At 38.7% G+C, this 17048-nt stretch overlaps 1 protein-coding gene across 2 annotated transcripts in view; it reads left to right on the top strand.

Moving 5' to 3' along the window:
* The window catches only part of CTNNA3 (catenin alpha 3), a 555174-nt gene that overhangs the window by 529387 nt on the left and 8739 nt on the right, over positions 1-17048 (top strand). The window contains exons 15-16 of one of the 2 annotated variants that reach the window (XM_075505306.1): positions 805-910; positions 8437-8571. In XM_075505306.1, coding sequence (XP_075361421.1) covers positions 805-910; positions 8437-8571 — 241 coding nt within the window. The remainder of the gene's footprint in view (positions 1-804; positions 911-8436; positions 8572-17048) is intronic. The other variant, XM_075505308.1, reaches the window with a different exon arrangement.

Here is a 17048-nt window from a genome sequence, read left to right as displayed (position 1 = left end):
TCTCTTCTCCCAGGTAACAAGTGATAGGACAAGAGGAAATGGCCTCAAGTTGCACCAGGGGAGGTTTAGACTGGATATTAGGAAATTTTACTTCACTGAAAGGGTTATCAAGCATTGGAAGAGGCTGCCCAGGGAAGTGGTTGAGTCACCATCCCTGGAGGTATTTAAAGGACGTTTGGATGAGGTGCTTAGGGACATGGTATAGTGGTGGTCTTGGTAGTGTTAGGGTTACAGTTGGACTCGATGATCTTAAAGGTCTTTTCCAACCTATACAATTCTGTGATTCTGTATTTTGAGTGGCATTTGTTGGTTTTAATTGCAGCCCTGTTCATATATTTCCATTCATGCTTGTGTAAACCAATTAAATAAAAAAAACCCTAGTTTTTCTGACCAGATACCCATAATGACTCTCAGAATACATCACTGTGCTGAACTTTCTTTGAACATATTTACTAGAAAATTCCTGGAAGGGAAAGGAACATAAACATCATGTAACCACAGGAAAAGCAAAGAGCACAAGTACTCTCTTAAATTTTGTATTCTCAGGATTTGGCATGGGTTGTGCTTCCAGTATGAAAAAACTGTGTGACATCTTTCTGGTACTTCTGCATCCAGTTGATGCCAAACAATTCAAATCTGTGGGACATGAAAACAAAACAGTTGGGGGGGCGGGGATTTAGTTAATGTTGCTTCTGTATGGATTAGTTGTTTTATTCAGTTGAGTTTTTCTGTGCCTAATTTGCATGGATATGATTTATTCTCAGTTTTTGAATAATGTAATAGGGTTCTTTGTTTCATTTGAAGGGGTAGAGGACCACTGAAGAACACATCAGATGTAATTAATGCAGCAAAAATGATTTCAGAGTCGGGATCAAGGATGGATGTCCTAGCACGGCTGATTGCCAATCAGGTAGGTTATTTATGCAGCAGTGCATTGAACTTTGTCACAGACTAATCTGTCCACAAAACCTCCAACACCTAAGAAGGTCATTTACTTACAAAACCACTTGTGACATTTTTAGATCTACCTGTCTGATTTTCCTTTTCTTCTCAATTTCTGAAGCGATGGATACATAGATCCTGTCTTAATTGTATGTGCGGATTCTCTTCTTCATATCACATATCAATGTGTCTGTTTATATACACTTACACCCATAAGTACACATGTATGTGTACTTAAATCACAGATGTATATGCACATATATTTATGTACATATGTGTTTGTACATATGTGTATATTTGTGAGCTCCTTTAATCTGTGAATGAGCATTTTAGAGATATAGCATATATGAATATATATGTATGTATATATAAATATATAGATATATATTCATAGCTCCTTTAAGCTATGAACACAACATTTTAGATGTATAGTATAGTCCATTCTTGACTTCCTTGGGTAAATTACCCAGAAACAACTTGAATTGTTTCAGGTGACTCAGCTTAGATGTGGGAACACAGGATTGCTGCATTGGCATAGAGTTCTGCTGAGCAGGCTTACTGCTTTGGACAGGTGCTAGGCCTCAGCACCATGCTTAGTAAGGTTACTGACTTCTTCTCTGTCTCTGAAATTATTTCTTTTCCACAGTAAGCTCTATATATGTTACAGAATCTGTGCTTTTGCTGCACCTAGGTTATCTTTCCTATCTCTCCCCCCCTAACACTGGCCGTTTCTTTGGAGCACTGATGTCAAATGGCTTGCCATGTAAATACCCTTCTGGATAGTCAGTTTTTGCCTCTGCATACCTGCAGTCTCGAGGTGATTTTATTTTTTTATTTTTATTTTTTTTAGTATTTAAAAGAAATATGTATCATCATCATCAAATGCAAAGGGTTAGAACTATAAGGTCTACTTTATTCTACTTTATTTCCGTTGGATTTTTAAAGCATCTGATAGCTAAAAAAAAAAAAATCAAAAAACCCAAGCTGGGATCTACGTAAATCAATAAGCATGCTCATTTTCCTGCCTAAGACAACTGCATAGCAGCTTAGTAAATGAATACACCAAGCAACTCGTCACATGCAGCCCTCTTTACTAAGTAAGGTTGGTTGTTTTAGGGCCAGACAGTGCCAATAGAACAGTGTAGTGAAATGTCAGTGTGCAAGTATCAAATCTAAAGCATTTACATTCCTAGTCTTTGTGACTGCCTTTAAGGCACAGGGTAGCATGATATAGTCAGTCTTCCACACCCTCACATACTGTGTCTCTTCCCCTCACTTTTGCTTTTCATATACAATGCTTGCTTTTCTAATATCTATGAAGCAGCAACAATCTGTTAGTGTTTTCTGTCGTATGTCTCTGAATTCCAGACAACAAGACAAAGAATTTCTATTCTCTGTCTATACAGTTTTGATCTGATTTGTGGAAAACCTACGTAAAATGTCTTGAGTCCCCATTTCTGATCTTGACAGATATTCTTCCAGCACACTCTCTTTTCAAGAGCATTGGAGAATGTCTCCTTTCAAGATTTTATCAATTACAAATTAAAATTCAAAGCCGTAACTTGTCACTGATCTATTGCAGAAAACGGTGTGGTATCAAAGCCAAAGATAAGGAAGGGTCATAATCTCTTGCTGTTTTTAGAATAGAGACTCCAGTCTTGCTGAAGTATTTCTTTCCTAAAATTTTCCTTTTTCTGTATTATTACAGTGACTCCAGACTAGAAACATGAACAAATTAGTGTGAGGAAAAAGTAGCTGTGAATCATTAGTGCTCATAATTTGTGTGTACCCTCGTAGCTGCCGGGAAATGTGACATCATTCAAGTTATTGTAACCTTTTTACTGGATTCACTCAAATTATTTCTATTTGTCCTAGCTCAGAGCTTGCACACAGTTGATACCCTTGAGCCACCTGACCCCTGGTATTTATTCCCTGTGGCATCTTGTATGCATCTGAAATACACTAGTCAGTTATAGGTGTATTTTAGATGTAATTTCATGTTACAAGCACTAGAAGCAAATGAGCATATACAATTTAAAAAAAAAAAAAAAAAAGAACAAACCAAAGCAGCCCTTCCAGTACCTCTCTGGTGAGCACAACTACAATCATTGCTAGACACATGTCAAACTTAGTAAAAAAGAGAATCTTGCTTTTACTCCTCCTATTTCAAAGATGCTTAATATGATCCTCTCATTCCTCAGATGGCTAGAAATCTTTTAACTTCTGTAACCTTTTTTCCCCATGCCAAATCATCCTTTAACTTTCAGAGCTCTTTTCTCACTGCATTTTTTTTTTCTCTCCAAGGTATTTGTAAAGACCAATAATTCCTTTTCTCAGCTGTTATTTTGCCAAATTTCCTATGCCTTGCTCTCTTGGGGTCCTAAAATAAAAGCAACTTTACATTCCCCTGGGCTACCCTATAAGTATTTGTTACCACTTCTGATACTGTCATTTAATTAGGCCACATCACTTTACTGTTCACAGTTGTCCCATGACTCAACTATTACTCTGCCTTTGCAGTCAACAAGACCACAGCAATGTATGGTAACATTTTCAGTGTTCAAAGCTACATGCAAGGAAGAAAAGCAAAAACCTCACTCTATTTCCTCCATCTAGCTTCAGACCTGAGCAAGAACCCAAAATAAGCAATCACTGCATAATGAAGAATCATTGTCGTATCTTTGTCCTTTTCCTGTTCATAAAACATTTTCAAATGAATTATTTTGGTTCACACTCCATGTAATTTCAGAGATTCAAAATTGAGAACCGTGGAATTACATTGTTCATACAGTTTTTCTGTTAGGAGGAAAAAAACCCCAACCCAACCACCCTGAAACTGTATTTGCAGTATTTTATAACTCATCAGCCACAACAGCACCTCTCTGATACATTGTTCGTCATTTCAGATTTTCATAAATCCCTCTTCCTGTGTTTGAAGGAAAGGGACACAGTGTGGTACAATTAGCAGAATTCAGTTATATTTCAGTCCATCCTCACAGCACTTTAAGATGACTCAGAGGTTACAACTGTGAAAATAATCACAGTACAGCATCAACATAAACCTAGGGAAATTAATCACAAGTACCTTGATAATAAATTTAGTTTAAAATAAGATTGTTCCAAATTCATTGTCAAATTTGTGACCTGAAAGCCCTAAGATAATTAAGGCAGTTAGTACATCCTGGTTTTAATGGAATGTGCTGTAGATTAAGATCTTTATTAAATGCCTTCTCAGTATTCCAACTGTTTTGCACCAGGAGGTGCTGGTCTGTTATGATCCCAGTAAGAAAGGCACTCAGACTCTGTGAGGTGTCATTTAAAATGCTATTTGTCAGAGCTAACACTGTAAGGAAAGAATAGTGTAGATAATCTTACATCCCTTTCCATGGTAGGAACCCCATGTGGTGTAGCGTTGAACGGGCCTCTGATCCGCCCACAGCATGCTGGGCAGACCCTGTCCATAGAAGAGATTTGCCCGTTTTGGCCATTTGAGCTATTACGGGATTTTCTTACAAGGAAACAACTCTTATTAATAATTTCCACTGCCAAACGGGATGTTCACATGAGAACTTCTTTCTGCAGTCCTAGATAAAGGCAGGGATATGCAGGTGGCCTAATCACCAGCACCAAGTGGGAGCTGCCCGCAAGCTCCTCTGCTGCCGTACGTTAGCTAGGTGTATGCTGCGGCCAAGGGATTTGTGCACCAAAGCACGGCCTGAAAGCCAAGCGGTATGTGCAGCATAGCGCAGCGCAGCACAGGCCTGGCCCTACTCAGGTTAGCTGCCGTGTAGGTCAGTAACTCCTCGATGTACTGTGGTCTCTCGGTCAGGATCAATACATCAATGCAATAAAATGTTAACTACTTTTAAATTCTGGAAGTATAGGGATCAATATGAAATATGATCTCTTTCTATAGAACCAGGTAGTCTCCTGACTTAGAAGCTGATTTTAAAAAGTTTTCCTGAAAGTAAAATTAAAAAGGCATCCTTTAAAATGATTAGCTGATAAATATGATCCAAGCAGACGTGCTGAAAAGATCTCCTGATTACAGGATCATCTTACCTAAAAGCTTACAATTAACAAATAGTGGCAATAAATTATACAATTATAGTTATAATAGTGGGTCTGTGTGTGATTATATGCAGTATTAATCACCACGAAGACAGAGTCAGATTCCAGAGAAATGCTACTGACTTCATTAGCAAAGGAATGAAATCAAAGTAAAGCAAGAACAATATTGTTTACAGTCAGAATTTCCCGCAGAATTGTTTGTATTGATCTTTTGTGCCACTGCTGTGCCCAGTGTCTTTTTCACTTGGATTGTGAATGTTGGTTTCACTGTGTTTTTAATCATTGCATAATTTATCAAATCACTTTGAGGTTTCTGTGGATATTATTTCTAGTAGGTAAAAGACCACTGCATCTTTTGGATGCAAGTCGGTTCTGATCCTGTTCTTATGGAAAGCTCTTGGTTAACACCCCACTACCTTCAATGTGTATGGGAAAGAACCTCTCATAATTGGCCAGGATCTCTAGCTAAGAATGTGAGGCATTAAACTGGTAACCATCGATTGCCTGTGGGATGATTAAACTCAGAATTTATTAATTGTCCTTCTGTTGCAGCCTAGTGTTTGGTTTCACTAGTAAGCAAGTGTTGCTTGTACCAGATGCTTCTGAGCAATATGTAGATGATTCCTTATGGAATATCCTCTCTACAGAGTACATTTCTTTCTAACATCTGTTTATGGTTGATTTGGATATGCCATAAGGCATGAGGCTTCAATTTTTTTGTAGTACTTTATCCTGCTTAAAGTAGTGTAGAATGTTATCTTTCCCCCTGTAAATGCCTCTTCTTTGTATTGTGTTGGTCCCCGCCTTGATCATAGAATCTGGTAAAGTTTTATGGGTAAAGTACATAGAAATGAGCACACTTGGTCAGACCGTATGTTCATTTAGGCCAATAATCCTGTTGCTGACAATAGTTAATACTGAATATATACAGAACTCGGTGAGATAATGGCATGTGTTTCATGATACTTCCACAATATAGTCTCCCAACCTCCAACAGCCATTCAAGAATTTACTTAACCAAACATATTTTTGATACACTTGATACAGTAAATAGTCCTTGATATTTTTTCATTAATTTGTCCAGTAATTTTTTTAACCCACGTAAGCTTTTAGTATAACCATTCTGCAACAAAGATTTCTGCAACTTAACAACACAGTGTTAAGAACCATCTCCTTTTGTTTCGAACTCATGCTAGTTACTTTTAATGACCTCTTGGTTTTGTATTGGAGGAAAGAATACCTGTTTTCATGAAGATCTTTGTTGTCCTTCTCCTGTTTTCTCATGTGCCTTGTAATGGGCAAGAGAGGGGAAAGATGCACCGTACCTACACGGGTTAGTAAAGCTGTGGGTATACCACAGAGTTGTACAGTTGCATAATTACATTTCAGAAGTCTTTTCCTAATAATGCCTAGCATTTGCTTTTTTTGAACGCTACTGAGCACTGAACGAGTGTTTTCATAGAACTATTTTAACCTCAAGGTCTTGTTCTTGAGTGGCAATTTCCTGGTCTTTGATGCATATCATCTTGAGCATTCCTAAAATGTTACACATTTCTTCTCTAGTGGTATATAAGCAACATAGTAAATGTGACTGGCCTGCCAATATTATTATATAAAAGAGTACTATATAAGGTAAAAATATTCTTGTCTCTGAACTTCTGTAATTGACATTGTCACTATTTGAAGTGGATGAGACACTATATTGGCACCCCTTCTGCCCATCTCTCCAGTGGAGAAAAAAAAAATCACAGTCTATTTAAGAAGAGGAAAAGAAAAAATTGAGGAGCTACCATCTTGTTCCCAGAAATACACCCTGTCTTGATGTAATTGGTTCTGATGCTTAAAGGGATTACAGTTGCATTTGACCGGAAGGACAGATTTTTATTAATTAAAATTAAATAAAGAACGAGTATTCCAGTTTTCTAAACAGTCACTGAGATACCCGTATTTAAATACTGATTTTTGCAATTCTTAAAGCAGTGTTGAGTAAGGAATAAACAAAGACATATGTTAGAATAGTTTTCCATAATACACTAACACTTTGAAAATGTCACACATAAGAAAGAGAGGATGTCAAGAAACTCTTCTATTTTTCTTCTAAACTAAGCCAAAGTGCAGAAAACATTTTAATAATGGATCTAGCAGAACACAACTTAAGGACTGACATTTAAATCATATTAATTAACTTGAAATTGTTCACTTTAATTTCTTCGTTATTCCTTGTTATCTTTCCCTAAGTCTAAAACATGAACTTGTTTGCTTAACCAAACTTTTCTATTGTATTGCATAGTCATGAAGAGTAGAATCATCACACCCCAATGTTAAACAAGTACCAAGTTTCTTCAGCAAAGCCAGTAGTTTGGGTAAAGTATTTCATGAATTAAGCAGAACTGGTGCTTTTTCTGACTTCTAGCAGGTTTTGGATTTAAATCACTACTGCATTGACCACAATTCCATAAGACCAAAGGTTTAATAACTGTACAAAACCATAGATGGTTGTTGCCACTGCAGTTGGTGGGAACGTATCTTTTTACAAAGCTGAACACAATTTCCTATCAAAAGCAAGTGACCATATTTATAATGCAAGTACAGCACACAGGCTAAAAACATGTCTCTGAAAAACTGTAGGGATCTATTTCTTAGTTGCCATGCTCACTTTTTAGAGCTGTGGTAGCATGATAAGGACTCACCATTTACCTTAAGATCCCTTTATTCTGCCAGAGCAATGAAAAGCAGCTTTGGAACAAATGCATACCAGGCCATAGGTGTCTAGCCTGGTACTCACAGAGCAACATTTCCCCTCCAAGTACTCCAAGTATTTTGGGAGTTCACAGAAGTGAGGGTAGAAATATGCTATTTTTATAAAAAATACTGTGTTCTTAAAAGTATTGAAATCAGTAAGTTTTCTGTAAGACATTCTTATTTTCCTGTTCCCACTGATACAGAAGATCTGTGGATCAAGTTGAGTAAGCTCTGGATGGAACACAAAAACCCGTAGACTGTATTATAAGATAAAGCATAATTTCACATATATGTTAACATTGCTCTTCATTTATGTCTACATTTGCCCACATAATTATTACTGTTAATGTAGGTATCTTCTTAAAAAGAATTCATAAGCTCTTAAGAATTGAAGGGAAAGTGTTCTATAAATTAAAGAATTTGTTTCAAAATATTGCTTAGGCAAGCCCAGCAGCGTTAAATAAAAAGTGAATATGGGGAAGTTTAGGATTATTCTGAGTTTCTCCAACTATTTTTTTAAAAAGCTTCGCAAGAGGAATGAACTACGCAACCTGATACAGCTGCAGTGAAAAGCAAGGCTACGCTCGCATACAATTTGAAGATTCATCAGTGAAGTATTAACCTGATCTCTGAGACAAACTGCTGAAATGCTTTTTTAATTGTTCTGTTCTTAATCTTCAGTGTCCAGACCAATCGTGCAAACAGGATTTGTTGGCTTACCTAGAACAGATCAAGCTGTACTCCCATCAGCTCAAAATCTGCAGTCAAGTTAAAGCAGAAATCCAGAACCTAGGTGGAGAGCTCATCATGTCTGCTGTAAGTAGAAGAATGGTATAAATTGCTCTGTTAATCAAAATAAATCTTAAATTTGAGTTGTGCTGCTTTCCTGTGCTTGTGAGATGTTCCAGTTTAGTCCTGAATCTTGTTTTAGTCCCCACTGTTTTTCACCCTCACTTAACACAGAGAATCTAAGACAGTGAAGCATAAGACTGGTGTCTTAAAACAAATAGCAATCACTTGTGGGTTTTTTTTAAATTTAAATTCTCAAAACATATTATTCTTCACTGTTATTCTGGAGTAATTTGGTTTTGAGAACTGTAACCCATTTTAAGATAGTGGTTCATTTACTTACATATATGGAGCATGCACATATGTGCATCTATACATAAAAAGAAATCCCCACAGATGTACTTCCAGTTCAGAAGGTAAAGATGAAGGACATTCTATGTCCCTACAGAAATAAAGAAAATAAAGAGCAAGGTGACTTGATTCTTGAGTGGATTTCTTGATTTTGCATTAATTTAAGAGTCATTAGCTCTGTTACAGCTCAGTACCATTAGCCATGGAAAAGATACTGTTTGTGATTTTGTGGAACTTTTATGCACTTGTCCTCAGCACAAATTTGATCACAGGCATTCATATAATGCCTTCACCTTCACATATTCTTTGATTATTAGTATTATTACCTGTAGCGTGTAGGATTATGATTTCAAGACATAAAATCTGCTAAATGGTACAAAAAACAGATAACAAAAGCTTCTCACCCCACATTCTTACCATTTAAATACTTCCCTGTTTACGATAACTTCCCATTCACATAGTCTAGAATATATATATATATATCAGTAAAACTATTAGTACATTTTATATGGTTTATAAACTACTCCGAAATGAACCCTCTTGCTGATGAGAGATTTGAAACACTGATTTTTGTAAGATATTTTTGTTGGCTATTTAAATGATAATTCAGAGACCATATTTAAACCTCTGGAACCTACAGATAAGTAATTTTGAACTGAATATACTTTCTGAAGCAAGTATTTGTTTTCACTTGGGTTGTAAGTTAATCAGGTTTATCTTCATTATCTTCTTTCTTTTTACAAGCAGTTCTATGAGCAGTGTGGGCTAATAAAGCCAGATTCATTCTTTCATGCCCTTTGTGCACGTGTCCTCTGCTATCAATGCTCTCAACTTCCCCATGTTGTCTGTAACCTACCTCCAATGGTCCCACACAACAGAAATCCACGTAGCCCTCTGTGCTTAGAGGCCTTGTTTCAGTACTTCATTCTCCCACTCACCTGCACATAAACTGTTCACATCTTCTTTGAGCGCTGGTGTTTTTTTACCCCAATTTCTGTGGTTCTAACATGCTCCCCCTGATCGTGATAGATACATAGATAGATAGAGCCTTGAATCTGCCATAAACCTTCCCCAAAGTCCATTACAGCTGTGCAACAAGCAGCAGTGGTGCAGACATTGACTGCGCAGTCTGTGCCGACAGGCTGCTGGCCACCCACTTCAGAGCCAACAAGAATTGGGCTGTCTCTGTCTTTTCCTCTCTGGGACCTCTCATTTGTGACTCTTTTTTTCTCTATAGTCTCTGATTTTGTGATCTGGTAGAGATTTATTCTTTATCTTTGGCATTCTTGTGTCTCTGAAATTTGGAAATCTGAGATTAGCTAACTAGTAAGTTAAAAAGTTACTGGAGGACTAACAAATGAACAAATGCATAACACAAATAGATAAACCTTATTTGATTACAAAACTAGTTAAAACATATAGCTTCTTGCACATCATAATGTATATCTGATTTGAATTGTCCACTGCTTTGGCAAATTTGGATTCATATGGATCCTTGACCTACAAAAATCTGCATACCACCTGATACATACAATCTGTAATTTTTCTGGTCCTGTTTCCATTACTGAGCACAATGATTGGTGGACTCACTGCAAGAAATTTTGGAAGCCTAGTTTGGTTCTTGCTCTTTTTTTCTCCCACTGTAATGATACTCACGTTGTTTTCTTTACCGCTCTATTGTATCACCCTTATGTCAACAGTGGGAAGTACATAATCCTGGTGCAAAAATTTTAATTCTAAAAATGAAAACCCAAACTTAACTTCATTCATAACCCCAGAGGAATGACTACAGATCTTAATCCTGTTTCAAGGAAGGAGGATGAGGACATATATTGTGTGCATCCAGAAGTTCCAGTTCAGCAAAGCAATTGCTTGTTCAAATAAATGCTTAACTCAGTCCCAGTTCAATAAACACACTTAAACAGGTGCTTTGAACTTGTCAATTAAGAACATACTTAAAGTCCTGGACAGTTTTAGGAGTGTTTTGTGGAGTCAAGGTGAGTTGCTGTAAATTCTGGTTGTTATTCTGTTAAAGCAATCTTGGAAAATGCTCCAACAGTGGTTGTATTCTTTTTTTAAGTACAGGTGATATGGTTAGGCCTATAAAAGAGGAAAAAAATTTATAAAATTAAAAAAAAGGTCTCACTGGTCTAAATGTCTGTTATTGGGAAGGAAAGGCATTCGTGATTGACTGTGCTCAACTGTCCCTTTTCAATTAAAATTGTGGTTCTGTGAAAATGCAACCAAACCAAACCATGATGGCTTTCCTATAAGGCTTGTCCTAATCTATATGTAAATGAACTATTTGTGTTTGACTTGCTTCAATTTTAGGAGAATATGGGAATTAAAAATATGTTGTATGGATAAAGTGATAAGCAGAGAGGGACAGAAATTCACTACTGATACGAAATGGCTGATTATTAAATTGCTTTTTTTAAAAGCTGGAGCAAATTCTGGCTTTGAAAGTCCATGTGGGGGCTTTAGGATTTGATCATGTAGGTTGGCTGGCCTTGGAAAAAGTGATAAAACAAAGTTCTGCATAAGAAAGGACAGAGGTTCTCTTGCTCTCTCTCCCCCCTCACACACACACACACACACAGAGAACATCTCAGAGCATAGTAAGGAAAAACCTCTATAGAAACTATGCGGACAGAACATCTGTGCCCTGATTATCTGTCAAGTATCTGCTCAGGCAGCTGAATTTCACTCTTCTAGCTAAAAGGGGTTTTTTTTAATGGTCTATGCAACACTACTAAATCTTCAGATTTTGCTCACGTAAGATCAATAGCAAAGTTCTTTTTTCAAGGAGTCAGAACTGTAGCTGGAATAGGATTATATTCTCCCCAGTCCTGACCTTCTGTTATTTTTCTGTTTATGCTAATAAAGAATGAGAATCAGAAAAAGAGACATCAGGCATGATTAAGAAAAAAAGAGGGCATGCCCTTGCAGATAGTAAAGTTTTCATTATGTATTAAGTAAAAAAAAAAATCACGAGTCTCAAAATATCTGAAACTGTATCCTTCCTCTGGATAGTTAAGATCTCCTACAGGAAAAAGTATATTAGCAAGGGCATTAGGAAATAAACATACTTACAGGTTGCTCCATTTTTTGCTTTCACTGTTGCCCCGCGATTTCTCTTCTTTACCCATGTACATGCATGCTCAAGATTGAACTACCTGATTCTTGGTCATCCCTCAGCTGTCTGTTGTTGGCTCCTCACAGTTCCCTTCTGTTATCTCCTGTCTCCCTCATGAGCTGTGATAGGTGTATGCACACAGAAGAGCTAAGGAGGAAAGCTCCTCTCTTGTGAGAAATTACAGATTTCCACATTTAGTATATTCCAATATCAACTTCCACACTGGCAAGTCAACTTTGCTGTACAAAGTGAGAATGATTGAGCAAAAGCCGGTGACAGACCACAAATCCACACATAAAGCACTGTTGTACGGATGTGAGATGGCTCTTATATCCACCCCACCCTTCCCTTCCTCCAACAATAAGAACTGTGCAGAAGGATCTGGGATTTAAATTGGCCTCAAGGAATGTTAGTGTGTTTTTCTCACAAGAAGAGTAGCGGTTCATGAAAAAAAAATCCTCTATTGAAGCCTAAAGACCAAGTCAGAGGAAAAGAATAGAGGGATGAAGAGCAGAGGATGTTGTCTTATTCTATCACATATTTGTAGATCTGTAAAAGAAAGAACTGTCTTCTTGAACTAGAGCTAAGTCACAACGTCTGTCTTACCAGTATCTTCTTCTGGATGATGCTATGGAGGAGAAAGTAAAGTAGACATAAAATGGCATTAGAGATTAACCTTCTATACTACTGTATAACAGTGGTCAGCAATGCCACGGTATAAGGGCACCTCTGTCAACAGGAAAATGGATTCTCATCTATAGAAGCACTGTACCTAAGGAGGTACTGGTGACTGCCAGCATAGTTCAGTTCGGGACTTATTCCCGTGACAAAAAGAGCATTATGCCTATGAAAAAGTATGTTGTAATCCACAAGCACAGCTCATATTCATTCATTCTCTATATCACATTATCTTTTCTAGTTGTTTTTCATTTGCGTCCCCTGTGCCCTTGTCCTTGTCTTCCCTCTAACACTCCTCTGACAACCTTCCCTGGAATGTTTCTTTCTTAAAATTAATACCCCTGCCATATCATTAGTGTAGGTTAAATAGGCCAATTTGCCTGGGGCAGTTGCAACGCTTCGGGGTGTATCCAGCTGCTAGTTCTCGTAACTGCTCTCCTCAATTAGTGGCTTTTTGACTTCAGGCCATATAATCTTGTGTCTCCTACTACAGTTATGTGGACACCTGCCTTTCTCACTGCCCTGCCCTGAACTCCATTAGCTTCATTCTAGTTAGTGGCACAGTAATGCTCAGAGCCCCAGATATGTTGGTTATAAAAGGGTCATGTACAGAAAAAGAGAGGAAGAGATGTTGTCTCATCCCACTCGGTGGGTTGCAAGATGAGTGAATCTTTTCGATTCCCCGACTGTTTGAGTACCGACAAAAGCCGATCTCTGCTCGGCAGAGCCGCGTGGTCGGTAGAGTCACGACAATGACCCAGAGGAACGGTCTGGCCAGCAACTTTATTAACTGGCGAATTCCGCAAACGGACAAAGTTAACGACCTGACGAGTTTAACGAACGAACAAAGGCGATTTGGCAATGGAGCTATTTTCCGGGCTTCCCGATCCCAAACTTGCATATATATATTGGAAAAGCAGAGAAAAAGAGAAGAGAAGCAAGAAAAGGAAAGAAGAAGAGAGGAGGAAAAGAGAAAGAAAAAGTATCACCACCCTTGGATCCCGCGATGACGATGACAGACGTGGCAATCCTCCAGTGGTGGGCGTGCGCGCGCTTCCCTGGGGGGGGGCAAGCCTTTTATTGGCTAATCCCCACCTCCAGGTACGCCCCTTCAGGACTTACATGGTTCTTGTTCTAGAAAGTTCTCAATCTTCTGTGCAGGCACTGGGGGAGGGGGGTGGTTGTGAGGGGTCTCTGGGGCGGTTGCAAGCCCCTTCCTCAGATGACCGCTGTCCATACATGGTCAGGTTTGGCAGAACCTGGAACCGTGCATCCTCCGACGTGCTCTCCACATCCTGCTCTTGCTCTCCCCCACCCCATGCTCGCAGACCTGCTGTCGCCATGCAAATAGCGCCTCAAATCGCCACAATGTTTGAGACATTAACCCTTTCAGTCTCTCACAGATGTGAGTCATTAGCTTCTAATTCTTCATTCACTGCAGTTTTGTTTTTTTCATTCATTAAAAATTCTTTGATCTGTATTTAGTCTTTCATGCTCCCACAAAATACTTAAATTTGTAAATAATGCAGCTAGTATTGCCAATTTGTAAGCTCCGCAAGTCAAAATGGTGAGGATTCAGTAAATCTTCACTAGGTGTGATTAAACAGGAAATGGACAATTCTATTAATTAGAATTAATTTGTGCCTCTTCAGGCACAAAATAATGGGGTATGCAGATTGACAGTAATTGCATTCATTTTTGTAGATAATCTGATAATTCATTTACAAGTACTGCACAATGATAGGCTTGCACGTTGACAGCTTGCTTGTTTTCCAACAGTGGCTTTAAATGAAGAGAATTGTATCACAGGGCAGAAAAGTAACATATGCGAGCATTGCGCTCTCTGACTTCTGCCAGGCAATTCTGTTATGTGCTATTTATAGTCATTATCTTCTTATATTTCATTTTATATTGTATTTGGCAAGGGAGACAAAGCTTTTTGGCCTTAGAAAGGAAACAGAAATCTGGAAGAGAGAGTTCTCAGAGTTACAGTATCACAGAATTTGATAAATTGCATAGAAAAGATCTCTCCGGTTAGCCAGCCTTACCTGCGTACTGAAGGCTGTTTCACTGTTTTTCCTGCAAATGTCTCATTTGCTTTATCTTTGACTCTTCTTGTTGGTATCTCAAGAACCAGACTTACTTAAACAGTGACATAAGTCCACATAAGGCGGCCAAGAAAGCCAATGGCATCCTGGCTTGTATCAAAAATAGCGTGGCCAGCAGGACTAGGGAAGTGATCGTGCCCCTGTACTCGGCACTGGTGAGGCCGCACCTGGAATACTGTGTTCAGTTTTGGGCCCCCCACTACAAAAGAGACATTGAGGTGCTGGAGCGTGTCCAGAGAAGGGCAACGAAGCTGGTGAAGGGTCTGGAGCAGAAGTCTTATGAGGAGCGGCTGAGGGAGCTGGGACTGTTTAGCCTGGAGAAAAGGAGGCTGAGGGGAGACCTTATCGCTCTCTACAGCTACCTGAAAGGAGGTTGTAGCGAGGTGGGGGTTGGTCTCTTCTCCCAGGTAACAAGTGATAGGACAAGAGGAAATGGCCTCAAGTTGCGCCAGGGGAGGTTTAGACTGGATATGAGGAAATTTTTCTTCACTGAAAGGGTTATCAAGCATTGGAACAGGCTGCCCAGGGAAGTGGTTGAGTTGCCATCCCTGGAGGTATTTAAAGGACGTTTGGATGAGGTGCTTAGGGACATGGTGTAGTGGTGGTCTTGGTAGTGTTAGGTTTACAGATGGACTCGATGATCTTAAAGGTCTTTTCCAACCTATACGATTCTGTGATTCTGTGATTTTGTGCCAAATGTAGATGCTTTAATACTTCTAACTTCATGCTTCAAGGCTGGATTTAAATGTCTATTTCACTTACCGAGTTACCACTGAGTTCCCATGCTAGCTAAATCAAAAGTTGCCTGCACAATACTGCTATGAACATGTTTCAGCTTTGAAGGCTATACCACAGGTAAAAACACATGGAGTCAAAGCTATAAGCTAGCATGTAGGAAAAAACAAGGTAGGGTATCTGTAGCTGCCACCAGGCCTTTGGCTGACACAGTCCCAATCCTTGGACAACCATATCCCAGGAAAATCATGTCTCAGCCAACACGCGAGGACTGTGGCAGCTGGCAGGCTGCTCAACACTTTCTTACAGTTGTAGGTTTTCAGTTACTGCTAGAGAGGAGCCACCCAGCAAGAGCTGGCATTTTGCTGAACTCTTTAAGAGCTGCTCCGTTGGCAGGGGAGGGGATGGGGAGCAGTGCATTTCAGTTCCTTTTAGGGTTTCTGTTTGGGGTTGCTTTTTCCTCCTGAAAGAGAAGTCGAGGTGGGCAGAATGGCTTCCCAGCTGCAGCTCCTGTAGGACTGAAGAATGGGAACAGAGGGCTAAGCAGCAAGCTGGCAATCATATTGAAATATTGGCTAGTGTAACAGCCCACTTGATTTTTTTATAGGTAGACAGTTTGTTCCAGTGACTTGAGTACTACTGTCCTTTTACTGCTGTGCAACCTTCAGTGAAAAAATTTCTCTTTTGCCTTGCTTTAAGTCCATAGCTGCTGTTCTGACAAAGCTGATGCCTGCATGCGCTAGAGGCACAGCTAGTGCTCCTTGTTCAGCCACTTTATTTCTCCTTGCTGGTATTTCTCCATGTCATTGGGAACTTGTAGTTCAGTTTGTTTGAACTAATGGTGGACGGATACTTGTAGGGCCTTACACTATGAGTAAAATTACTTTTTATATCGGTACTTGATTCTGAGAATTAAAAAAAGCTAATTTTCTAAAAGTTGTCGTTAACCCCTAAGAGTTAGTATATTATTTTAAATTTTTATTTTTTTTTTTTACTGAGAGTTGACAGAAATGTTTCACTATTTGTTTTTTTTTAACGTACTAACACTATATCTTTCACTGCCTTTGCCTAGTGTATGACGGTAGGTGTGTGTATAGAAAACTCCTGGCCTTTGGAAGCAAAGCAAGGGATATGTTTTTTCCCTGTTAATTACTTACAGACAGCTCAGTTGCTATGGCTTTCTAAACTGCATCTACCAAGAAAAAGTAATTTAAAGCAGCAAGAAGTATTACTGGTAATGTGCACTACAAGACAGTTAACTTTTCCTAATAATAATTGCTATGCTAATTAGCAAAATCAGGATGTATTTTATAGTCCTTAGCCTCGGTGCATGTAACAGATTATTGCAACAAGCACTCTGTTTCTTCTCAAACTAAAGCAACTGATGGAAACAGCAAGGAAAGGATTTATATTAAACCGTTATTCTCTTTTTCTCAAGGACGTGCTTTTTAAAAAATAGTTTCCTTTTTTTAAAACCTTCTGCAAGTGAAAGCAGC

The sequence above is a fragment of the Mycteria americana genome, chromosome 6 (genome assembly GCF_035582795.1).
Source record: "Mycteria americana isolate JAX WOST 10 ecotype Jacksonville Zoo and Gardens chromosome 6, USCA_MyAme_1.0, whole genome shotgun sequence".
In the NCBI taxonomy this organism is placed as follows: Eukaryota; Metazoa; Chordata; class Aves; order Ciconiiformes; family Ciconiidae; genus Mycteria; species Mycteria americana.
This window is presented reverse-complemented; position numbering and strand designations above follow the sequence as displayed.